At 38.1% G+C, this 27,021-nt stretch overlaps 1 protein-coding gene and 1 long non-coding RNA gene across 2 annotated transcripts in view; both read left to right on the forward strand.

Annotated features, from left to right (window-relative positions):
- Window positions 1-8,364, forward strand: part of LOC110260334 — a 163,072-nt gene extending 154,708 nt beyond the window's left edge. Inside the window, exon 4 of the long non-coding RNA XR_002343455.1 lies at window positions 8,156-8,364. This is a non-coding gene — a long non-coding RNA (uncharacterized LOC110260334). The remainder of the gene's footprint in view (window positions 1-8,155) is intronic.
- SPAG17 (sperm associated antigen 17) overlaps window positions 14,553-27,021 on the forward strand; it is a 229,749-nt gene continuing 217,280 nt past the window's right edge. The window contains 1 exon segment of the mRNA XM_021089972.1: window positions 14,553-14,691. Coding sequence (XP_020945631.1) covers window positions 14,605-14,691 — 87 coding nt within the window. The 5' untranslated portion in view covers window positions 14,553-14,604.

A 27,021-nucleotide genomic window follows, 5' to 3' on the forward strand; every position in this document is an offset into this window, starting at 1 on the left:
AATAAAGATAGGGAAAATAAAAGTAATACATATGAGGACAGAGTATGAAGATCAAACATGCATCTTGGAGTTTCAAATGAAAATGATAGAGAAAATAGATGAGATATGTGACAATATAGCTGCTGAGCATTTTTCAATCATTTATTAAAGATATTAATTGACAGATTGAGGAAGAATGAATCCCAAGCAGGATAAATAAAAAGTAATCATTACTACTTACATAATATGGACTCTATGGAAAACCTCAGATGGAGGGACCACCCTGATGAAATCAGAGAAGACATAAGAGCTGCACACAAAGAAACAACAAATAAACATTGCTGACTTATCAGCAACCATGGAAATCAGAAAACTGGAGAATAATTTCTTCAATATTCTAAAAGGAAGTTATCATCAGCTTAGAATTGTATACCAAATGAAATTACCTTTTAAGAACTTAGTAAAGTCTTTTTCATACAAATAAAATCTAAACTATTTTATCTCCGACAGATTATCATTAAAGTAAATTATAATGGCTGAACCACACAAAGAAGGGAAATTATACAAAAGTAAAGGTCCAAAATGAAAGAAAAAGTGATGGGCAAGGAATAACCCAAAGAGTGGGTAAATCTAAGCATCTAAGGGAACAAACATTGATCATCTTTTGGGGAGAGGACAAAATGGAACAAAATACGAGACAACAGCAGTGTACAAATGACAAGGAGTTGATGGAATTTAAAGTGGTCTGAAGTTCTTATTTTGTTTGAGAAAAGACATTGACAATTCAGGTGTGCATTTTAAAATATCTAAAGTGACCTTTAAAATAATGAAAATGGAATGTATAACTTGCAAACTAGTAGAGGGTAGAAATGAAATAATCAAGAAAAGTCTCAGCAAATAAAGATAATAATAAAATTGTAAGAAAGGAGAAGGAAACCATAGATAGCTAGAAGAGCAGGACAAAAAGTACAAAATAATATGATAGAAACAAATCCAAATAAATTGGTTATAATTATGACCAGTGTGTATGCTCTAAAGTTTAAAGACAAAAGACCAAATTTTTTAAATGATTTTTATTTTTTGCCTCATAGCTGGTTTGCAGTGTTCTGTCAATTTCCTACTGTACAGCAAGGTGACCCAGTCACACGTCCATATATACATTCTTTTTCTCACATTATCATGCTCCATCATAAGTGACTGGATATGGTTCCCAGTACTATACAGCAGGATCTCATTGCTTATCCATTCCAAGGCAATAGTTTGCATCTATTAACCCCAAATTCCCAGTCCATCCCACTTCCTCCCCCTCCCTCTTGGCAACCACAAGTCTGTTATCCAAGTCCATGAGTTTCTTTTCTGTGGAAAGGTTCCTTTGTGCCATATATTAGATTCCAGATATAAAAAATATTCTATGGTATTTGTCTTTCTCTTTCTGACTTACTTCACTTGGTATGAGTCTCTAGTTCCATCCATATTGCTGCAAGTGGCATTATTTTGTTCTCATTTATGGCTTAGTAGTATTCCATTGTGTATATATACCACGTCTTCTTAATACAATCATCTGTCAGTGGACATTTAGGTTGTTCCCATGCCTTGGCCACTGTGAATAGTGCTGCAGTGAACATATGGGTGCATGTGTCTCTTTCAAGGAAAATTTTATCTGGATATATGCCCAAGAGTGGGATTGCTGGGTCATATGGGAGTTCTATATTTAGTTTTCTAAGGTACCTCCATACTGTTTTCCATAGTGGTTGTACCAACTTACATTCCCTTCAACAGTGTAGGAGGGTTCCCTTTTCTCCACAGCCTCTCCAGCATTTGTTTTTTGTGGACTTATTAATGATGGCCATTCTGACTGGTGTGAGGTGATACCCCACAGTAGTTTTGATTTGCATTTTTCTAATAATCAGTGATGTTGAGCATTTTTTCATGTGCCTGTTGGCCATCTGTACATCTTCTTTGGAGAAATATTTTATTCAGGTCTTTTGCCCATTTTTCTATTGGGTTGTTGGTTTTTTGCTGTTGATGTATAAGTCGTTTGTATATTTTAGATATTAAGCCCTTGTCAGTTGCATCATTTGAAACTATTTTTTCCCCTTCTCTAAATCGTCTTTTTTTTTTTTATGGTTTCCTTTGATATGCTAAAGCTTGTCAGTTTGCTTAGGTCCCATTGGTTTATTTTTGCTGTTATTTCTGTTGCCTTGGGAGACTGACCTGAGAAAACATTTGTAAGGTTGATGTCAGAGAATGTTTTGCCTGTTATCTTCTAGGATTTTGGTGGTATCTTGTCTCATGTTTAAGTCTTTAAGCCATTTTGAGTTTATTTTTTGTGCATGGTGTGAGGGTGTGTTCCAGTTTCATTGATTTATATGCCACTGTCCAGTTTTCCCAGCACCATGTGCTGAAAAGACTTTTTCCCATTTTATATTTTTGCCTCTTTGTCAAAGATTAATTGACCATAGGTGTCTGGGTTTATTTCTGGGTTCTCTGTTCTGTTCCATCGGGACAAAGACCAAATTTTTAAATGATTATTTGCTATTAAATAAAAAGATAAAAAAGTTTGAAAATGATGAAAATAGATAAACCAGGCAAGCAGTATCTAAAAGAAAGTTTGAGTAGCCTTATTAATATAAAAAATAATAGACTTCAAGGCAAAACCCATTCTTCAAAAGCAGAAGAATCACTGCATAATAATAAAAAGTTTCACATCACTAATGTGAAAATAATAAGAATAATCTAAACTTATATGAATCAAATGATGCAACTTCAAGAGACATAAAGCAAAATTCAATAAAACTTCAAGGATGAATTTATAAATGTCTTTAAGGAGAGAGATTTTTAACACCTTTCTAAATAATTGACAGATTAACCAGGAAAAAATATCAGTAGGAATATTAAAAAAAAAAGAAAGTAAAACCTCAGTCTTATCTTTACATAGGACATTGTTTCTGTCAACTGAGGAGCACTCCTGCATTTTAAGTACACATAAAACAATTCCAAAAATAGAGCCCAGATTTGGCCATAAAAATGTGTGACAATAGGTTTCAAAGAATAAGTATCCTTTAAAGCAAATTCATCATTATACAATTAAGAATAAATATTAAAGAGAATAAATCTGCACATTTGGAAACATAAAATCGCATTTTTAATAACTTATGGGTCAAAAAGAAATTATAATGAAAATTAGAAAATATAAAGCATAATAAAATACTACTTATCGAAATGACATAAAGCTAAAATAGCACTTAGACAGAAATATGAGGGCTTAAATGATTATATTAGCAAATAGAAAAGGTTAAATTGATGTACTACACACACATCTTATTTTTTTAGTGATTCTTTTCCATTATTGTGGGTTTACAGTGTTCTGTCAGTTTTCTACTATACAACAAATTCACGCAGTCAGAATACAAGATAGAAAAGAGAAGGAAATAACAAAGAGCAAAAAATAATAAAATAGAAAACAAATATAATATAAAGAGTAAAAAAAAAATCTCATAGTCATTCTTAAAAAAGATGAATAAAATTGGCAAATCTCTATGGATTACTCGAGACAAAAAAAAGGAGATGTGGGGGTTCCCATCGTGGCTCAGCAGTAATGAACTTGACGAGTATCCATTAGGACACGGGTTTGATCTCTGGCCTCACTCAGTGGGTTAAGGATCCAATGTTGCCATGAGCTATGGTGCAGGTTGCAGATGTGGCTTTGAGGCTTTGTGGTGGCTATGGTGTAGACCACCTTCAATTTGACCCCTAGTCTGGGAACTTCCATATGCTGCAAGTGTGGCCCTAAAAAAAAAAAAAAAAAAAAAAAGCAGGCATGCATATACACTACCTTCAGAATGAAGGATGGGATATAATTACATTCCTTCTGTGATAAAAAATAATAATGGGAGAATAGTATAACAAGTTAATGTCATTAATTTTAAAACAAAACACTTTTGGAAAAGTATAACTGGCTAAAATGAGCTCAGGAATAATTAGAAAACCTGAATAATATTAAAACCACTAAGGAAATCAGATCAGTAGTTATTAATTTTTCCAAAAAAAAAATTAAAATCACCAGGCCCTTATAGTTTTGTAGATGATCTCTTCCAAATAATCTAGGAACTGTTCATTCCAATCTTATACAAAGTCTATCAGCAAATGGCAAAAGAGTAAATACTGCCCAGTCCATTTTATAGGCTAGTATGAATTTACTACCCAAACAAACCCAGGACAGTACAAAAAAGAAAATTACAAGTGAGTTTCCTTCATGGACAGAGACAGTCTTAGTTTCCCTCAAGTGGTGAGAAGGATTGGGTTGAAATTAACTTAAAGGAATTAAAATATTTAGTAAAGGTAACAGTATATTAAGATGTCCGTGAACTCTTTTTCAGCAAGCAGCAGAGAAAGGCACTAAATCAGCAGCCCTGCGGTGTGTTGCATTAGTAGAGATTCTCTACCTGCAGAGGAGAATAATACCTTGTGGCCCCCAGTTCCTGACAGCAGTAGGTGACCATGTGGCACCTTCTCCGTGAAGCATCCCAAACCAGTTCAGACAGTCAGTAGCGATCATAAGATGCCACAATAGCAAAATGGCCAGGCACCTGAGCAATACCCTTATCTTCCTCAAGGAATTCTGTAGTCCAAAATGAGATCTGAAAGAGCTTTGGAGTGGAGGTAGTGAGGTGCCTATTATATTAGAGCCACTTTTCTGCTGCAGTGTTTTCTGAGAGGTGAAAAACCCAGAGGACAAGGAGTTGAGGGAAGAGAATTGAGGGTAGAGGGGGAAATAGATAGTCTTGGAAGTGGGAGAATGAAGTATGCTGAGAGAAAACAGACAGATGCGAAAAGAGACCGTTGTCAGTGGTGTCAGTCTTTGGGGGCAGCAAGGAGCTAAAGTAAAAATCTAAGCTGTTACCTAAATTCTAAGCCGCATGAAAGTAGGGATAGCATGCACCATACTCTCTGCTCCCCAGTCCTCAGCATAAGGCCTAGTATATGGTAGACATTCAACAAAATGTCTTGACTGACTGACTAAATAGTGACTAAAACATTAGCAGGCGAGAAGGAACTGTGTGCTCTTGGATTAAAGTGGTAAAACATCAGTATGAACTCATGTTTATCTTAATAGATACACATATGTATTTATAGATATAATGATGTATGTGAGTGTGTGTATATATATATGTGTGTGTGTAAGCATATATATATACACACACACACGTTCTATTTCTTAATTCTTTGTACTGAGAGAGCCTATAAGCAAAGACACTCCAGTAGCAAAGTGCCCAGGCAGGTCTGAGTTTTTAATACAATTCTCCAAGAAAACGAACCAGGCCTCATTATAGAAATGGCTGATTCCGAGAGTTCCTGTTGTGGCTCAGTGGTAATGAACCTGACTAGTATCCAAGAGGATGCAGGTTCAATCCCTGGCCCTGCTCAGTGGATTATGGATCTAGCATTGCTGTGAGCTATGGTGTAGGTAGGTTGCAGATGTGGCTTGGATCTGGTGTTGCTGTGGCTGTGGTGAAGGCCAGTAGCTGTATCTCTGATTTGATACAGGTATGGCCCTAAAAAGCAAAAAAAAAAGAAAGAAAGAAAGAAAGAAAGAAAGAAAGAAGAAAAAGAAAAGAAAAAAGAAAAAAAAAAAAAAAAAAAAAAAAAAAAAAAAAAAAAAAAAAAAAAAAAGAAAGAAAGAAAGAAAGAAAGAAAGAAAGAAAGAAAGAAAGAAAGAAAGAAAGAAATGGCTGATTCTAGGGCTAGGGCCTGGAGCATCTTGTAGTGCCAGGAAGGAAAGTGCTCAAAGGAAAAAGCAGAACAATGACAGAGTATCTCAAGGGGACCCAGGCCCAACTGAAAGGGTTCCCAGTGGTCAAAGCTACAACAACTGAGTTAAGCAACAAAATAAAGTAGTATTGCATTGTGACCCAGAGGATAAAATAAATATTTATGATCCTTACTGATATAAATGATTGATTAAATAAATAAATGGCGGAGAGCAGAAAATTTCTGATAGAGAAGAATTGCAAATATTAATATAGATGGTACGCTTTTCAAGGACGTGGACCATAACTCCCCATGTTTTAAGTATGGGCTGCCCATAGTGACATTCTTGCAAAGAATATAGTGGAGGGAGTTCCTTGTGGTGCAGCAGCTTAAGGATCTGGTGTTGTCTTTGCAGTGGCCTGGGTCATTGCTGTGGCATGAGTTCAGTCCCTGGCCCTGGGGACTAACACATGCTGTGGGTGCAGCCAAAAAAAAAAAGGGCATGTAGTATGGAATGTTGGGAGAGGGGACACTTTATAGTGGAGAAACCTGAGCCAAGAAATCAAGTCTAATATCCTCAATGAGAAGTCATGTTGAGAGCAAGTCCTCTTGATATGATGTGACATGATTCTCGGGAATGTCACTTTATGTCTTCAGTCTCTCTCCCCAACCCCATGACCCCCATCTAAGCATAAGAAAAACATCAGACACATGAAAATTCAGGGACATTCTGCAAAATATCTTGCTACCTCAAACTGTCAAAGTCATCAAAAACAAGGAAAGTTTGAGACATTGTCACAGTTGAGAGGAACCTTAAGGAGAACACGACGTCTCAATGGAATGCAGTCTCCTGAATGAGATCCTGCAATAGGAAAAGGACATTAGGTTAAAAACCATTAGTTAATAATAGCACATTAATATTGATTCATTAGTTGTGACATATCTAACGTGCTATATGAAGATGTTAACAGTAGGGAAAACTGGATGTAGGGTATATGGGGACACCGTGCACCAACTTTGCAGCTTTTCTGTAAATATAAAACTGCTTTAAAGTAAAAAGTTGCTTAAAAACATATTAGCTAACCTAAATTGAGGGCACAATGTATGCCATCAGCTGTTCTAAGAAGTTATATCTACTATTTCAGTCTTGACAACAATCCTATAACGCAAACGTGATTATCCCCATTTCAAAAAGAAACTGAAGCACAAAAGGGTTAAGCAATTTGGTCACACAGCCAGCAAGGGGTGGGGCGGGGAATTGAACCCAGGTGAAAGAATTTTGTCCTCTCTGTACAAGATGATCTCTGGAAGTGCCTCTCAGCGCTGTGATTTGATTCTCTGATTTTTTTTTTTTAATTGGCTGCACCCACAGCATATGGAAGTTCCCAGGCAGGGATCAAACCATCGCCTCCACACTCACCTGAGCTGGAGCAGTCAGACTCTTAACCCACAGCACTACAGTGGGAACTCCTGATTCTCTGATTTTTAATAAGCCTCTGTTGTACTTAGGAAGGTGGGTATGGCAAGTCAAAAAGCTCATATGGAAGAGTCGGGAAACTTTAATAGCGAATAGATTAATAGGGTTTCAGACTTCTACCAGAGTGATGGGAGAGGGAGACGAGATTATGGATATACACGTGAGAAACATAAGCTTTATAAAAACAATTTCAATAAAATGAGGCATTTACTTAGCAGGATAAATTGGCAATGGTTATTACCCGAAAGCATAATAGAGAAAAATGGCCACACTCTTAAAGATGAAGACAGCTGGATCAGGTAGAGTGTGTACCGTTATGCAAAAATCATCATTAAAGTTTTAAAATCTGGATGCTTGACAAAATGTATAACTTGATTGTGGACAGAAATAGAAGCCTAGAGATTTTAGCCAGCCTAAGGAAAAACAAAAACAAAAGAAACCAAGCCAGCTATGGGAGCACAAAGAAGGCACTGCTGTGCACAAAAGAAAAAGTGTAGCAAGACAAAGAATGAGGTTTTGTTTTGTTTAATATAGCAAAAGTTGAAATATAAGAAAGAGTTAGTGAAACCATTGTTTTGGGTAGGTGAAGTTAGAAATGGTTGGCTCCTATCAGGAAATGATGGAAGAACTGAAGAGATGCATTCAGAAATGGAGCGAGGCAGAGGAAGCAGCTCTAACATGACCTTTAGAAGCAATATTTGTTCTGCTGGTTGACATGTGTATCAGCTGAATTTATTTTTTTGAATGAGTATTTTCTCATAGGCTTCCTTTCCCCTAATATCTGACTTCAAATGTTTTCTTTTTCCTCATATTATTTCCTTATACCCAGTTATGTCAGCCATAAGATGGCGCCTTCATTGGAAGTTTTCTGAGAATATATATTTGGGAGGGGACAGAAACTGAGCGTAGGACCTTTTTCTTAACATTGGCGAATCCTTTCTTTTTCAGACTGATATCTTCACAAGACATAGTTGAAGAAGACTGCAATATGATTTCTTCCCGATTAAACTCTACTAGAAAAATATCTAGGTGTCCATGAAATTCCCTCTTAAAATTCTTAAAAACATAAAAAAAAAGTGCCAGTGTTGTAAATATTTCTTTATACTTACATGGAAGCCAATGTTTGTCAATATCAAAAAAGATGTCAAGTAAAATGCACACAATAAAAACTGCATTTTCTTACAGAGAGATGAATATATTATAAAATATAACATTTGAGGCATTCCCACTGTGGCTCAGTAGTAATGAACCCAAATAGCATCCATGAGGACACAGTTTTGATCCCTGGCCTTGCTCATTGGGTTCAGGACCCAACGTTGCCGTGAGCTGTGGTGTAGGTTGCAGACGTGGCTCAGATCCTGCATTGCTGTGGCTGTGGCATAGGCTGGCAGCTGCAGCTCTGATTGGACCCCTAGCCTGGGAACCTCCATATGCCACATATGCAGCCCTAAAAAAAAGAAAAAAGAAAAATATAACATGTAGAAGTCAGAAGAAACCTAAGCAAACACATGAAAAGTTATTGGATGAAAAAATGATCTGTGAGTTTGAAATATAAGAGGAAATGAAGCAGCTTAGTCCCCACTGAACAATACGCCTTTTCTCAGTAAGTGAAGTGGTGTGGTATCCTACAGATAGTCTTAATTTGGGTTTGTTTGACACCAGAATGTTATGCTAAAGTTGGAAGCCAGAAAAAGTAAAATTAATCCATGGAAACAAGAATTGGTATGTATAAGAGAGAAAGAGGCAACTCTGCCTAGTTGCATTTAAGATTTACCAAACTGGAAGTTCCTGTCGTGGCTCAGCAGAAATGAATCTGACTAGTATTCATGAGGACACAGGTTCAATCCCTGGCCTTGCTCAGTGGGTTAAGGATCTGGCATTGCCATGAGCTATGATGTAGGTCATAGATGCGGCTTGGATTCCTTGTGGCTGTGTCATAGGCCAGCTGCTACAGCTCTGATTCAACCCCTGGCCTGGGAACCGCCATATGCCATAGGTGCAGCCCTCAAAAGACCAAAAAAAAAAAAAAAAAAAAAAAAAAAAAAAGTACAAAATCCTAGTAAACCTTCTTGGAAATCATTCAGACATCCTTAGTGGTACCCTGCAGTTTTTAGGAAGATTGCGGGTCAGAGAGGGTCAGGCTGAAAAAGAGAAAGATGAAAGTTGAGAGAAGAGAGGTAAGAAAGGTAGCAGACACCACTGTTTGTCTAAACCCCCATATATGATGCTCCCAGCTGCTCATGGCCACACGACCAATCATCTTTTCTCTGCCCCACAGTTGCTCCGTGATCTGGCATAATATGCTTTGGTGTATATTTCCCCTTAGCCATAGATTTTGAACCTTGTATACAATTTTTAAAAAGTTATTTACCATAGTGCAAATTTATAAGTAACAGACATCCGATAAAACATTAAGAAATCAAACATTTAGCTAAGCATTTAGAGAAATGACTTACCATGAGTTATGGATTTTGAAATAGTCCCCAAAGGATTTACAGTAAATCCCTTCACTGAAGACGTTTAAAATTAGATTCAAAGAAAAACTTGAGTGAGAGAATACTAGAGTGAAAACTCCCACACTAATAAATATGAAACAGATGAATTTTAGCTTTTTCTATTTTTAATATTATACAACTGTTATTTTTCTGATTCATTAAAAAGTAGATTGATAGTCTAAACTCTTGGCCACAAATTACATAAAATAACATAAAAATTAAGTCAACAGCACTTAATTATGGTTCCAGAGACCTACAGTTATATGACAAGACATTCAAGGCCAAAACTATAAACTCCGAATATTGCTTTTATCGTTGACAGAAACAAGAGGGTTCCTGGAGAAGTTCCTCTTTAGAAAATGATCTACTCCCAGGCTCCCCACAATTCACTCGGGATTGGGAACTGTAAGAACTGCAGCTGATTTTAATTGCCACGATGATGCATAGGGAGAGATGTGATATCTGGAGTAACTGGCTTCTAAACAATGAGGGGCTTTAAAGATTAAAGTCAACACTTTAAATTGCACTCAGGACTGGATAGGAAGCTAAGGCTGACCATTGAATGCAGGTGTAATTTTCTCCATATGTTTTGGACCTTGTAGCCAAAAGAGATCAAGCCCTCTGCATCACACACAATAAAAACTCCAGGACAACATATTCTAGCATTCTGTGTGGAAGGTTAGAAGCCCAAAGACCGTGATGGTAAATAACTCAGCCACAGAGGGAAAGGTGTTCTTAGGTGTAGGCTGCCAATCTGAGAATCAGTGGACATCTGTGAACCTTTGGAGCTGAAAGCAAGCAGGTTGCTGCAGCTCGGTGTACCTTAAATACCCGAAATCTTGGCCTAGACGTGAACCGATCCATAGCTCCCGATGTAACCTGGTAATAGTGGAAACACTCATCACGCCAATAGCTGGCTCGACCCTTTCAGGTAGGAGAAATCATGCCTCAGACTTTACACTCGAACAAGGGTCCCCTGAATGCTGTAAGATCCAAGTATAAAACTTGAATAAAAAAAAATTCAGTAATCATATTATCCTGAAGCAACAGTACATCCCTAAAAGTAGATAGTCCTTGGTGAGCTAAATAATATTAAATGCAAAATCTTACTGGAAAAACTAAATCAAACAATCTGGGAATGACCCTGCCAGTATGAAAGAAAATTCTCCAAATAGTATAGTTTTGTTTTAGCCACTGACATATGGGAAAATTTATGTAGTGAAGTATATGCTTATAAAGTTTCAACTTATATTTAGTGGGGGAAACAATTTATTATACCAAAAAACATAAATGTATGACAGATGGTAGTGCTTTTTTTTTTTTTTCTATTCTTGGCAGGGTCCCCTTTTAGCTGAATGGCTTTTGCTTCTTAAAACTATGAAAGTTGTCATTCACACCTATTTTCTGAAATTAAACAGACCAATTCTAAGATGAAACCCCTTATAAATTTGGTTACTATATAATGACCTCCCCTTTTGTATCATAAATTATCTCGAGAACCAATACTTTCTCTAAAATAATGAAACAGGCCAAAACTAGGCAAAAAGCATTCTGTAATAAAACCTTTATTTTCAGTCCTCTAAATCAATTTTGGAAAACCTATATTTAAATCTATTCTAGTAGGACGTTACAAAGGGAATTATAAAAGATTATCCTGGAAGTGCTTTCTGCCATCCTGAAATCTTTATTTTTGAATTTTAAAATCTTTGACTCTTTAAGATTACTTTCCAAATTGTGATTTGTGTATATAGATGTCTAGCAATGGATTTTGTTGGTTCATTTTCTGAAAAACAGGCAAATATTTTCATGAGTGTATATGAGCAGACTTGTCTGTTGTATTACTGTAATGTGCAAACTATTTCTTTAAAGTAAGAAAAGTATTTACTTGATAAAGAAGTGAAAGAATTACTGTAAAAGCAGGTGGAAGTCAAGGTAAAGAGCAAAACCTCATTGGTAACACTAGATGCAGTCTCTGGATTGGCAGTCTTCAGACTGTATCCTGCCTACTTGAAGGTAACAAGGAGGTTTGCTCCTGCCATTTGGGGAAGGCTGGCTCCTGTTAGATTTATTAAAAGCTGATTCCTAAGTGAAAATTATTTTTAAATGTTAGAGTAGTTAGGGCAACTTTAGCTGCTACAGCAAACCCCAACATTTCAGCACCTGTAAGAATAGACAAGCCCATTTCTCATCCATTTAATAGTCTCAATTAAATGCCTTTGGTAGAGAAATCGGGGTGACGCTCAGGGGAAAGGAGGACTTTGGAACCTTTGTGCAGTCATTCAGGGATTCAACGCTTTCGATGTCACCCCAGTATCCGCGACAGGGAAAGAGAATCAACAATGCTTGGACGACAGAACTTACAACTCGTAAGTTGTAAGACATGGTTAGTGACACTTTCTCTGCAATTATAACACCGAACATTACTTTTTTATCCTTATTCCATTTTTTTCTCCTTTGTATTTCTTTCTTATCTGCAACCTGTTTTATTAATCATCTGCTAGTGATTTGGCTGAACTGATTGTGTACAAAAAGTTTTATTTTGAAATGTGCACTCCTATTCAGGAAGAAAATTGGTAACATAGTATGACATGTATAAACATCTAGTTAATTTTTTTATAAAGCATATAAAACATAACTGAAAGGGCAACAAACTTTTTATTACTTTTCTAGTGAAAAACCAGGACTTTTTTTTTCCCCAAACAGTATAAACCTATGGGGAAAATTATGATCAAAATTTAGAATGATGTAATCAATGATTACTTAAATTTTTTTGTCTGTGAGAGATTCATCTTTATAGTCAAGCTATTTTCCAAACACAATTGTCATAAGAAAAATTTTAGTGAAGAACCAAGTTTTGGAGAAAAGTCTCTGATAATGAATCAATGTCAGCCTAAATGGTTGCTATGGAAACCCTCAGGAAAATCCCTTTCTGGCATGATCCCTCTGGCATCGCTGTGCGTCAGACATTTTATTCTTATGACAAGAAGAGAGGGCTTCAAGATGTGAGTTGTGACTGCATGAATCTATTCCCCCAGACGATCAACCATTCATATTACAACAAGAAAGGAAAAGTTGAATTATTTGGTAAATTTCCCATGAAAATACTGTTTCTAGAAGTTGTGCTTTCTCTTTGATATCTGTTTCAAAGAATTGGAGGGGGAGGATAAACTTTCCCTTCATTGATCCAAATTATGAATAGTTGAGGAGAAGCATCATCTAAATCTGTTCCCCAAATGAAGTAAGATAGCAGTGAATAATATCACTATCCTACTCAAAATTTCTTCCTCAAAGAAAGCAATGCAAAAGGTCAGAACACCTTCCCCCTGTGGAAGATCACCTGCCAGGTTGGGCTGAATGAAGTTGAGCTCTAGGTCACATGCACCACCTTAGCCACCCTGAGATGCTAATTGAAGCATCTCACCCCCAGGCAAAGTGCAGGGCTGGGAGAAATGGGTAAGCGCTGGCCAGCACTGCGTCATATACAGACTAACGAGATAGCAAACATATGCATTCTTTTTCATGTTCAAAGAGTATGAATCACTGAATCACTTTGCTATACAGCAGAAATGAACACAACATTGTAAATCAATTGTACTTCAATAATTTTTTTTTTATAAAAGAAGAAAATTCGGATTAAAAAAGAGAGAGGACTTTCCTTGGGGCCTACAGCATAATGGCATGGTCTTGTCACTGCTACGGCTCTGGTTCCATCCCTCGCCCTTCCCACATGCTTCAGGGGTGGCCAAAAAAAAAAAAAAAAAGAGAGAGAGAGAGAGAAAGCAAAATACCTTGGTTGAGCTCTCCCCCTAAATGTCCTCAAATTTGTCTCATTGCAATAAAATATAAGTCTAGCCCTAGAAGGGGGGCATCTCTCATCTCTCATTTTAGCAGGCCTGAAACAGTGGCAAATAGTAGTATAGAATTTAAGCACACTGGAGTTTGGACTCAGATAATCTTGGACTCTAGTTCTTGTGTCATCAGTGATACACGTGGGACTTGGAACAAAGTGGTTTTAAGAATTAAATAATGTAACTATGTGCAGCATATAACCAATGCTCAAGAAACCACATTTGTTGTTATTGCCATTATTTTTATTACTGTAATTATTGTTTGGGGAGCTCTGGTCGGGATATTTTAGATCTTCTTGCTGCAGGGGGGAAGGAGAGGAGGAAAGAAAGGCTTCACTTAGCAGTAGAGGACAGTGAAAAAGAACTGGGGCTAATCAGGCAGAGAAAACGGTGTAGAAAGACACTACTCTGGACTACTGTTAGATAAAGGATCTTGTGGAGGAGTGATTGGACTTGTTTAGTAAGGCCCTGGGGGGCAGACCTGAGACCAAAGCAGAGGATGGAGGCAGGGAGACAAATTTGGCTTCAGGGAGTGAAGCATCCCCGGCAGATTAGAGCAGATGAGAAAAAGGCATGCGCTTTTTTCTGAGGGGATCGGGTCTTCACTCTAGGTTACCCAGGATGAAAGAAATCTTAGTGAAGAAGTCTTGAACGGAATTCCAGGGATTTTGAGTTTCTAGACAATGCCTTGGACCAGAGGAGTCTCCAAGAAGAAACAGAGGGTAGAATTAAACTTAAAAAAAGAAAAAAGAAAAAAGAAACAGTAGCTTGAGCAGCTTGAAGCTAGCCTCGTCGGTCCTGTCCTCCTTCCTCCACTTGCACAGAGCGCCTGCTGGAAAATTCTAGGATTTCACCCGGGGGCTAGGAGTCCTCCGCAAGTAGGCGCGCAGTTGCCTTGGCAACGGAAGCCGTTGACCAAAGGGTTCAGAACAGGTTTGGCAGGGGGGAGCCAAAACGCTCAGGAACTGGGCGTGGCTTCGGTTACCATGACAGCGAGGACGCTTTGTCTGGGCCTGAGGCCAGTTTCAAGGCCAATGCTCCTCCCGTTCTTTGCATGGCACCCAAGAAAGAGAAAGGCGGGACGGCGACCACCGGTTCTAAGACATGGGAGCCCTCACTCATTGCTGCACAGTTCAACCAGGTATGCCAAGGCCCCATAAATCCTCTCTGCCCCCTGGCAGTGCTGAAGCCCGGCCAGACCCTCCGGGCAAAGCCACCAGGCTCCCTTCTCTTCCAGAGGCCACCACTACCCCCTCTGAAAATTGTGCCTGTTACTAAATTCCCAGGCCTGATTATCTGACTCTCGAAGCGACCCAGGGTCCCATCTGCAGGGTGTGCTTGACCAGGTGAGAGTTAGGGAAGAAGGAGGGGGGACGAGGATTTCAAAAAGTGGTGAAAGGTGCGTGGTCGGGAAGAGACGAAGTGTCGTTCTGACACTTCAGGATCTTTGCAGTGAAGTCATCCAGGTGGCACTCCACAATTGTGCCTGCGTTGTCTTTATAAACAGCTGGCTTCTTCCTGACACCTGAAGAAAGATATCCTGTTGAATCATCTGTAGCCTGGGCATCATAGTAAGTCTTCAGTAAATGCTCTATGAAAACAGACATGGAGTACTTAAGGAATCAGTGTATTTATTACAAGTGAGCCTTCTGCAGATAGCAAAGGATGGCTTTCTTATGGCCCTGATATTACAATATCAAAAGGTTTTCTATATTTTGAAGTCACTATAGGATGTCAGAGTAATGAGGGGTTGGCTGCTAGACTCATCCGCAGGATGAAACAAGGGCAATCTATAACCCACCCGCCACATGACTTCTTCGTACTGCCACTCCAGAGCCGACCAGCTCCCCACCTCACTCACACCCACCCACCTCAAGTGAGTTGGGCTGCCCAGTAGCTCCTGTCATCTGCTGCCAGACATTCACTTCAACCCTAAGATGTTTCCAAGTCCAAGATAACATTTGGAAGGAGAAAGCTAGATTCTGGGAACTCCAGCCTGCCATTCCAATATACTTTAAAAACTGCAGGAAAAAAAAAATTCTTTTTCATTTTCTGTGTGTGTTTATGTTGCTCTAGAGAGTTAGCCCTTAAAGAAAAAATATCTGAAGGCTTATGATGCCCTCTTGAGAAATTTCTACCTATTTGTCCTTATTTTTCACCGTAATTGTTTTTTCTCTATAAACAGTAACTCTGTCTGATAGAAAATTCTACCAGATGAAGCATTTCATGAAAGTAGTTAAGATACTGCTGATGCTGACATGATGTCATGGAATTTGGGGTTATTTCTATAACTTTAGGAATGAAGGATGTCAAGATTCAGTAATTCCCAGTTACATTCTCAAATTCTCAAAGATGTTTTTAAAAATACTCTATAAAAGCACCCTCTCTTTTGCTTTTATAAGTCAGCACTGGCCAAAATAATTTTTTCTCCATTTTCTTTGAAATTGTGTAGGCCAAGTTTGGGCTTGGAGTGAACATTTCTGCTTGAATTATAAACTGCTGAACAACAGAGTTTGATGGAGCTGCTGACATTGCATTAGCTTTAGTGTTGCAAATATGAAGCTATAATTTTCCTAGTTGAGTGGAAAACCTAAAGGCACTATTTTTCCTTATGCCTTGAAAACCTGAAATAATATTCAGCTTTCTTGTTCCTGCTTAAACAATATAATTTCAATAAATCTTATATATTAATAGAAAGAATTTGAACTCAAAGCAACATGTCGCTTTAACTACAAAGAGTAAATTTCTTCGTTTGTTGAAATACATGGGGTTTTGATTGCAGGGCAAAGACAGCTACCCTCCACATTCTCTCATATTTTTTTTTTGCTTGGCTTGGTTTCATGTCTGATCCAAAAGGAAAATTCCCAGATTATGCCCAAAGTCCAGTGCCTAGAGGCATGCCCTAACCACCAATGTGACAGACTGAATTTGGGTTAATGATGACTCTCTGTGTGTGGATTCCTTATTCATGGACTCAGCAAAGTGCTTTGCACATAGTGGGTGCTCAAAAAAAAAATGTTGTTGCTTCAGTTTCCATAGGGTTGCTACTCCTGTGCAGATTGTGCTCCAGTATGTGTGGTTGAGTATGTGTGTACTACTGTGTGTGTGTTGTATGTGTACTGGGGTTCGGGATGGGGGGGAGGGGGAATGGAAGTTTTCCTCCTGGTCTTCTGTAAGCTGGTTTTTAGCATTAACTGATTAACTAATCCTCATCAATAATAGTTTTGAACCCGTCTTTGTATTGAGCTACTTTGGAGAATAAACAAGGTCACAATTTGATTTTAGTGAATTTACCTTGCCTTGCTATTTTGGTTGTTGTTGTTGTTGTTTGGAGAGAGGGAGTGAAGGAGAAAAAAAATAGCTTTTCTTGCTTTGCCAGGCAAAGGAGGCCACAGCAGACTAATGCCCTGAAGACTGGGCCCTTCTTTGGGAGAGACGTGGTTTGATAGTTTGGAAGCGGAAAATAGGGTCACAGAAAAGGATCAGGGTTCTTCTTCAAAGCTGGTGTTTAGTGGCCCCAGGATCGTTCTGGTGGTCCTGGAATGAAGAATGCTTCAGCGAGTAGTTACATCTTGCATTTGTTGGGGGGTTTAGTTGTGTAGAAGAGCACAAAGCTATTGTTATGTGGACCCATTGAAGAGGAGCCAGGGCTTCACTATTGTTCTTTGTCTTCCTCCCAGGTCTCTGCATCCCCTTCCTTCCCTGATTAGCAACTGTTTGAACCTGCCCTTTGGAACGCAGGGAAGGCCAAGGAGGCTGAACGAGGCCCATTTTCTAAAAACAAGAAATGTGGGCACAGAAAGGCTTTTGTGCCCAGGAGACCCACAGGGCCCCGTTCAGTTTCATCCCCTCCCCCCTTTTCTGTGATACTTCTCAATCTTGAGGAGAACAGGTGCTGGACAAGAAAGAGAGTACTCATTTTCGATAGAGACGTTAATCATAAACTCGGCAGAGGAACTCAGTTTTAGGGGGCCCTGGTTTAAAATCCCCACTTCTGTTTTATCTTTCCCTGGGTCTTTTAGGGAACGGGGTGACAAATGCTCTGGCTACTTCCTGTGGAAATTGTCTCACTATTTTGGGCCGTCCTTTCATGCTAGAATAATCGTCTGATATGTCAGTACATTTTCGTTGGTTCTAAAATGTAAAAGCATAGCAGAATAACACAGAGCCTTCTGTTACAAGGGACTAATTAATTATACAGATCTAGAGATAAGGAAGATGAAGATGAACTGGACTAGCCAGTAAATGTTTTATAAAATACTTACTTTAACCTGAGCTGTAAAGAACAGATAGAATTTGAGCAGGTAGAATGAAGGAGGACAATTATTTTAGGAAAGGAGACCAATACGTGCCTTAAATCAATCTGAGACACTTAAACTGAGACAGAGAAACATGTAGGTTAGACAGCTTCCGGATATACACTACTCATAAATTAATTCTCTCAAGCCTGATCATTTACTGACTTTGCCATCCATATACCAAACACTTAGATTATTACTATGTATCTGAATCTATAATATTATTATATGTGAACATATTTTATTATTATATGTAAATATATTATTAATATATGTAAAATATTACAACTCAGATAAATAGGAAATATTTAGGTACAAGATTATAAAAATGTATCTTTGTATGGGCTTGTATATGACATAGGCATTATATTTATGATGCCTAGCAGCCCTAAGAAGTTAAAGATGCTTTGGTGTCATATAAATTAAAATCCTTTCATGCAACTATCAAAGCAGCCTCTATGGACCACAGTGAGAGGGAGAGGTGTTAACCCAGGCCTTCGTGATAGAGGGTGCTCTCTGGAAACATTTCGGTCTCAGATATTGTGTTTTTTATTGTGGTCAAATATGCATGACATGAAATTTACAATTTTAAACACGTTTAAAGGCACTGCTCAGTGGCATTGAGTTTCTTCACACTGCTGTGCCACCATCACCAACTTCCATCTTCTGTGCTCTTTTATCTTCCCCAGCTGAAACTATATCCATGAAACAATTCCTCCACATCCCTCCCCCCAGTACCTCGCAACCCCCATTCCCCCCATTCATCCTTCTTTGCTTTTCTTTTTTTGTCTTTTTAGGGCTGTACCTGCATCATATGGAGGTTCCAGGCTGGAGGTTGAATCAGAGCTCTAGCTGCCAGCCACAGCCACAGCCACAGCAACACGGGAACCGGGCCGCGTCTGCGACCTACACCACAGCCACAGCTCACGGCAACGCTGGAGCCTTAACCCCCTGAGCAAGGCCAGGGTTTGAACCTGTGTCCTCATGGATGCTAGTCGGGTTCCTTAGCCACTGAGCCACCACAGGAACTCCCCATTCTGCTTTCTGTCTCTACCAATTTGACTACTCTAGGTGCCACGTAATGTAATAATACACTTTTTAATATCTTCTTACGACTCATTTATTTCACTTAGCATAATGTCCTCAGGCTTCATTCGGTTGTAGCACGTATTAGAATTTCCTTGTTTTTAAGACTAAATAATATTTTTTTGTATAGACCTTATTTTATTTATCCGTTCTTTCATTGACAGACATGGGTTGCTTCTAACTCTTGGCTATTGTGAATAATGCTGCTGTTAACATGAGTGTGCAAATATCTGTTCGAGTCCCTGCTTTCAATTTTTTTAGTACATATCCACAAGTGGAATTGCCAGATCATGTGCTTTTTTTTGTCTTTTTTTTTTTTTTTTTTTTTTTGTCTTTTTATGTCCATACCTGCAGCATATGGATGTTCCTGGGCCAGGGATTGAATCCGAGCTGCAGCTGCAACATATGCCATATAGCTGCAGCAACACCAAATCCTTTAATTCACTGTGCCAGGCCAGGGATTGAACCTGCATGTCTGTAGAGACCTGAGCCACTGCATTTAGATTCTTAACCTACTGTACCACAGCAGGAATTCCTCATATGATAATTTTACACTTAATTTTTTGAGAAACACTCATACCATTTTCCACAGCAGCTATACTATTTTATATTCCCACCAGCAATGCACTGGGGTTCCAGTTTCTCTACATCTCACAAATGCTTTTAAAAGTCTATGTTTTGTATTTCTATAACTATATATGACAGCCATCCTAATGGATATGAAGTAGTATTTCATTGTGGTTTTCATTTGCATTCCCCTAACTATTTTTGATGCTCACCATCTTTTTATGTACTTTAGGCCATGTGTGTACCTTCTTTTGCCCATTTTTAAATCAAGCTGTTTGGTTTTTTATTGTTAAATTTTGAGTTTTAACATATATATTCTAGATATTGATCCTTTATTAAATACATGATTTGCAAATATTTTCTCCTAATCCATGTGTTGCCTTTTTACTTGACTGTGTACTGTGATGTACAAAGTTTTTAATTTTAATGAAGTTCAATTTATCTAAGTTTTCTTTCATTGCTTATGCATTTAGTGTCATAGCCAAGAAATCATTGCCAAACCCAGTGTCATGAAGATTTTCCTCTGTGTTTTCTTCTAAGAGTTTTCTCATTTTCTGACTTCCATTTAGATTTTCGGTCCATTTTGAGTTAATTTTTGTATGTGATATAAGAGTCCAGTTTCATTCTTTTGCATGTAGATATCCAGTTTTACCGAAAAGACTCCCCTTTCTCCAAATGGAGAAAGAGTGGGACAAGGGAAAGTAGAAGTGCCACAAAATTTCCTACCGTATTGAATGTAGCTTTTTCTTGATTGAGCATTCATTTGATTGCTTTAGACCTTAGACTGGTTTTATAAATTGCTCTTCTAAAGTTATTTTAGTCAATCTCTGGTTGTTTTCTAATTGAGATTTAAGAGATCATATAATCAACTCTGACTTTTTCCATTTCTTCCATGATTATTATATGGCTGGTGATGCTGGGAAACCAAAGATTAGTAGAATCTTTGTTCATGAAAATTTAGGAAAATTTCCCCAAATTCTTCAAACCACACAGCCATTCCCTTCAGGAGCCTACAAATGGTCACATGCTTCAAAAGGAGTGAGCTTCTTGTTTCAAATGGAATTTTGTTATGATCAAGACTTTTGTGTTAACACAGTGGGGTAGATCCTCACAAATATTATTCATGTTAAGTGACTGTATGATACCAGTATAGAGAGTATTCAAAAGCCAGATGCAGGTCTCTTTCTTTTTCTTTTCTTTTTTCTATCTTTTTTTTTTTTTTTTTTTTTGGCTTTTTAGGGTTGCACCCATGGCAAATGGAGGTTCCCAGTCTAGGGGTCTAATTGGAGCTGTAGCTGCTGGCCTACACAAGAGACACAGCAACTCAGGATCAGAGCCGCGTCTGTGACCTACACCACAGCTCACAGCAACGCCAGATCCATCCCTAACCCACTGAGTGAGGCCAGGGATCAAACCCGCAACCTCATGGTTCCTAGTCAGATTCACTTCTACTATGCCACAATGGGAACTCCTTTCTTTTTCTTTAAAATATGATGGACTTTTGTCCCAGATACCTTCTTCAGAATTGAGGGTTCTCCAAAAGTTTGGGTTGCTTTAAATATCTCACAGGTAGAGTTTGGTTTGGGATTTCATTAATTCATTAATTTTAATTTTTAAATACTTTCCTATTTTCAAATTATCTGAAGATAGTTATTTTCATTTGTTTCAAGTTTAAGGTCTCCTTTTTAGGTGTAGCAAGAAGGCAGCCATAACATAGGAGAATAGCTATTAGCATAGAAATTATTTCATTCTTTTCCTAGGACCCCACCACAGAAAACATTAAAAAACAGAAACAAAATGATGGCAGTCCACACACCCTTTTAACCCAGCCAGCCTCACTAGTCCAGTTCACTGATATCATTTTGTAATGATGATTTTAGGATCCTCATACCCAACCTAAGAGGCTGGGCACTCACTGTTCATTTGCCTTACACTTAAGAAGATTTTGCTTCTTGATTACACCTTCAATTCTTCTTTAATATAAATATCCACATATTTTAAACATCCACTATGATATCTTGAGATCATTACTGAGACGCATGAGGTCTTGCTTTTAATTTCTATATTTTCATTCTCAATATATGTTTACCCCTTTCCAAATAAATAAAACTTGCATCAAAGGCACAAAGTGATGATATGCATGGCAGTGCTGTCCTTTATATCAGTCTCTCGGAGGTGGAGACTCCCAGGGTATCTGGGCTAACCTGCTTCTTTTGTAGAACTAAGGAACCCAGCACTTTAAGGTCCGATACAAAAACATGCAATCATTTGGCACATGAGGGACCAGACCATAGATTTTCTCGCTAGTCCATCCTCCTCCTCAATAGAACAAGTTATGATATGGTAATTACAGCACTTTTTATATACCTTGCAATTTAAAATAAATATTTTTAAGCTACATTTTAAAAACAAATTTAAAATAAATATTTTATTTTAAACTAAGCTCTGTATAAAATACTATTTTTTTAAAGTGCAGAAAAACGGCTCCTTCTGCTACCTGGACGTATGCCCTATTTTTTGTGCCCATCAAAATTTGGCTCATCAAAGTCTCAGACCACCTCTGTCTCTCAACTTTCAGTTTCTGTCAAGGACGCTATAATTTTCATAGGCATGCCAGTTCATCTATGAGTCATTGGTCCTGTTTTTCAGCCAGCTTCAAAGTCTTCTTAATTTTTTTCTTTAACATTTTCTCACTTCCATCTCTTCCTTTCTGTTCTCATGCCATCCCTCTAGCCCCAGCCTGCATCTTTCGATCCCTGAGTTTTTACAAGATCCCTTACCTCTACTCACTATAACATCAGTTATACCTGTTTGTCAAACCAATGACCAAGTTATCTTTCCTAAACGCTGCTCGCACCATGTTCACTTCACCTCAAAAACTGTCACTGACCGTCCATAATCTCAAAATCTCATCATCCTCACTTCCTTCTTCAGCCCTTTCTGACCTGGCCCCCATTTAACCATCAAATTCAATTGTTGTAGGCAAGGCAGTTTCCTCACTGAAGCATAGACCCACAAAGGAGGCAGCCCCAGCTCTGGAACTGGATAGACCTAGCAATCGAATCCTGATTCTCAAAGTCATAATGGGTGTCCTAGAGCAAATGTCTTATTCTTGCTGAGGCTTTTCTCCTTTTTTCTCATGGAGATAATAATATCCACTTCAAAGACTTGATGTGATTTAAAGTAAATGATATTTATTTCATTTCCTGAATATTTTATAGCCCCTGGCATTTATTAACCCTTTAGTAAAATTTCCCTCCCTTCATCTTGCTTTTTCACTCATATTAGTCTCTATCCGTGAAATGAACTTCCACCTTTATTCTCCTTGTCAGACCCATTCTTTGAGGCCCTCGTAAAGCCATGTCTTGCAGTGAGCTTTCCTAACTACACTAACCCGCCTTCATCTTCCCTCCCCATGTCTCTCCGCTCTTTTACTACTTAGACCTTAGTTGCAAGAATGCCTCACATTATTTGCTATCATTTCATGCTTTGTAAAGCCCAAGTGAAATGTGAGCTGCTTTACAGAAAAGTCGTATTTTTCACTCCTTACAGCTACTCCGTAGGGACCTGCATGTTGCTAGGCACACAGAACCACACTCAAACTTTATACAAAATCAATTCACTAATTTAATTTGAAATATGAAGAAACCTTTATTGTAGAAACCAGGGCAATTAGTAGACTGAAGCGATGTTTTCTAGGAGAAGAGGAGGGGACAGAAAAAGCATCACAGGCTAATTGTGACCATGCTGATTGCGACAGTGCTCCCGAGAGAACTATGCACTGATTCCATTTCACTTCTCGGAGACATTTCATCTGCCAGCCAGGAGACCTTCAAGTGAAAGCTCTTTGGAACATTTAGGTAACAGTTTCTCCTTCTCATTCTACTTCAGCTGAGCCATATATTAAATATAGCTGAGGGACAATAAGCTGAGTGGTACACACTTGAAAAACAGTAATAGAATTTCCTTGGAGTTTTGAACAAAGCTTGTATCTCATAAAGGTTTGGAAAGTAGATAAGGGTTCCAGCTAGGTGTTGCTGACATGTTAATATTCCAGACCTCTTTAATAAAGTTATCAAGTATATAGATACTAGGATGATAATCAACAGTCTATATAGGTTTTGGGGAGAAAACGATTGAACCAAAGTTCTTACAACCATTATAAATGCAATGTATCAAAAGAGTACAGTGGGAAAAAAATAAATTAATAAAAAGCTTAAAAAAAAAAACAAAAAAAGCAAAAGAGGAATACATTTTATTGGACAGAACCCTTGGATAATTTTTGAGAGGCAGTGAAGGAGTTTTCAGCTTTTTTGATCTTAAACAGTAAGCCATTTCTCATGTTAATGTGTATTTAAGACTTACTGGAAATACTCATAATATGAGCTGAAGACTGATGTCTGGCAGCAAGCGTATTTCTGAAATTGGGTTGGTTTTTATTGCTGTATTTTCTGAAATATGCTTTCACTGATATTTACAAAACAAATTGCCAGTTCACACAAAGATTGTTTTAATAAAAGCCAATGAAAACAACTGAGTTGCTAGGAAGAATGTTAAGAGGGAAATGGACTTTTCATAACCTCACATTATAATTTCTCTTTTTGGACAAAAATGTATTATTTGAATGAGTTTGGAACCAAAGGGAGTTCACATGTCAAAATATCTACCTAGATGTTATATGTGATCACTTTTATGGCAAACGAAAAATATTAAATAAAAGTAAAATGTAAGTGTTGCCAGTGTGAGTTTGGCAACATACTAGGAAAATATTAGTTAAGAAATGGTGAACGTGGACCACGTTTCAGCTCTAGCCATAGAAACCATCATTGGCTAAATCCAAGATTTAGGATAAAATCCAAGATGTTTAGCCTGGCTCTCACGACCTTGCCTGATTTGGTTTTTCTCTGCCCATCCATCATTATCTTCCTTTATTCCAGTTGAATGGTCCCTGTAGTGTCCCCAGGCACATGTGACTATACCTATGCAGTTTCTTGGCCTGAAGATCTCCCTGCCCCATCCAGCACCGTCTTGTTAAAACCCTCATATCTTCCAAAAGGGAGCTTAAGTCATATTATTCTGCCCCTTACTGACGTTTCGCCTTCCACAAAATTACTTCAGTGATTGTTACCTTTAATGTTTTTCTTCTTTGAGCCATGGTCCAAAAATTTCAGTGTTACCTACTATATCTGCATTCTCCTACAGCACTGCAAATTGCTGGAGAGGTAGCAAAAGATTAATATTTTTAATTCCTTCCCTCCTGTCCACAGTACCTAATAGTGATTAGTACGTAGTGGTCTTCAACAAATACCTACTGAATTAAATTCACTGACTGTGTTTTACTGCCTTTGTTTCCTGGCCTGTTTTATATTTTGAGCTCCTGTTGCAACCCGTTGGTCGTAAGAAAATTGCAAAGCCTTAGTTTTGGTGTCTGTAACACAGAAACAGTGGTCATACATCCCTTGCAGATGATAAAAAGATTGTTGAGATGATTTGAAGACATGTAGCGCATATTATCTCAGACTTCTCCCATCCATACCCAAACTCTGGATTTTCCCCTTCAAACCTGCTCTCCACCAAATCTTCCCTTTCTCATTGAATTGTGTCACCATTCACCCAAAGAGTCACTAGGAACACAAAACCTTGCATTCACTGTTTTTTCCTCCTTTGCTGTACCCTATAATCAAGTTTTCCTGAATCCTGTTGGCTGTGCCTTGAAATAGGCCTAAAATGATGATCCAAGCCATCATCATCTCTGGCTTAGCAGCAGACAGCTCAAGAGCTCGAGTCTAGTCTTTCTCCCACTCTTGATGCTCTGGAGTCAGCCGGGGTGGTTCTTTTCATACACAAGACTTTGGGTAAAATCCAAATGCTCTATCACAGCGTGTGTCTCCAGCCTCTGCCAACCACTCCAACTATTCCTATGGCTCAGCCTTCTACTCAGTCCACTGCAACCACACTGGCCTTTGCTGATCTTCATATCCATTAGCAAGCACGCTGCCACCTTAGAGCCTTTGCTGTTGCTGTGCCTTCTTCCTAGAATGACCTTTTTCAAGATATTAACATGAACCACTGCCAACTGTCCTTCAGGAGGCTTGTTCAAATATTGCCTTCCCTGACCCTACATTATCACACTCGATCCACTTAACTTGATTCGGTTCCTGACTTTCTGCTTTACTTCTATCTCATTATTGTCTGTTTCCACCTATATGAGTGTAAGTTCTATGAGGGCAGGGATTTATCTTGCTCACTAGTATATCACCAGCACCTGACACAGAGAGGTGCTCAAATACCACTGAGGGATGAATGAAGTATCAGTAGGTGTCCAATAAGAAGGAGTTCCTAGAAGTAGCAATACTACTATATTGGAGTGGTGGGAAAATCAAAGGAGTATATGAAAGAGTGTGGAATAGTCTGATATAAATAATTATAATAATAGTTATTATTACTCCTTTATATATGGGTCCATATGGATGTTACACATGTTCTTAAAACTCATTACATTCAAAACTGCTACCCTCCTGTTCACTGAAGTTAGAAATCATCTTCGAATCTTCTAACGTCAAATTGGTCAGCAGTTCCTATTACTCCTACCCCTCTACTTTTTCCCTTCTTTTGTACCTCCTATAATTTCCAACACTGTCACAATAGCCTTCCAACCTCTCTTCTTGCCTCTTTCAACTAGGGGTGAAATTTTAAATTTATTAATAACTCTTAAAGTTATATGTAAATCAACATATAAATCAAAAATTGTACATTACTTTTTATTTACCATATAAACTAAATTGCGTGTACTATATAAAACTCCTTGCTAGATGATATAATTTTTAGTATATATCATTCATCAAATTTTTCTTATTGTTTCAAGATCAGTTGTTGGTTTTCAGAAGTGTTGGTACAGTCTTTGGTTGACATAGTTTTCACTAAGTATAGCCCTTGTCTAAGCCATGAGGTGACCTGGAAAATGTACACAGGCTTTTCCCATAACTTTCCTTTTAAATTGATAGTCATTATGTAGTTTGTATTCTCTGTACATGGAGAATTTCTCTTAATATCAACAATATTGTCCATAATACTGGAAGATCTTTAGGCTTTTGAACTTTTTTTAAAAGATTTTAATTTTTTCCCTTACAGTTAGTTTACAGTGTTCTGTCAATTTCTACTGTACAGCAAAGTGACCCAGTCACACATGTATATATATACATTCTTTTTCTCACAATTATCCTCTATCATGCTCCATCATAAGCAAGTATATATAGTTCCCTGTGCTACACAGCAGGATCTCACTGCTTGTCCACTCCAAATTCACCTAGTTTGCATCTATTAACCCCAGACTCCCAGGCTATCCCACTCCCTCTCCCTCCCCTTTGGCAACCACAAGTTTTGAGTTTCTTTTCTGTGGAAAAGTTCATTTGTGCCATATATTAGATTCCAGATATAAGTGATATCATATGGTATGTCTTATTCTTTCTGACTTACTTCACTTAGTATGAGTCTCTAGTTCCATCCATGGCATTATTTTG

This window comes from Sus scrofa, chromosome 4 (genome assembly GCF_000003025.6).
Source record: "Sus scrofa isolate TJ Tabasco breed Duroc chromosome 4, Sscrofa11.1, whole genome shotgun sequence".
NCBI classification, from domain to species: domain Eukaryota; kingdom Metazoa; phylum Chordata; class Mammalia; order Artiodactyla; family Suidae; genus Sus; species Sus scrofa.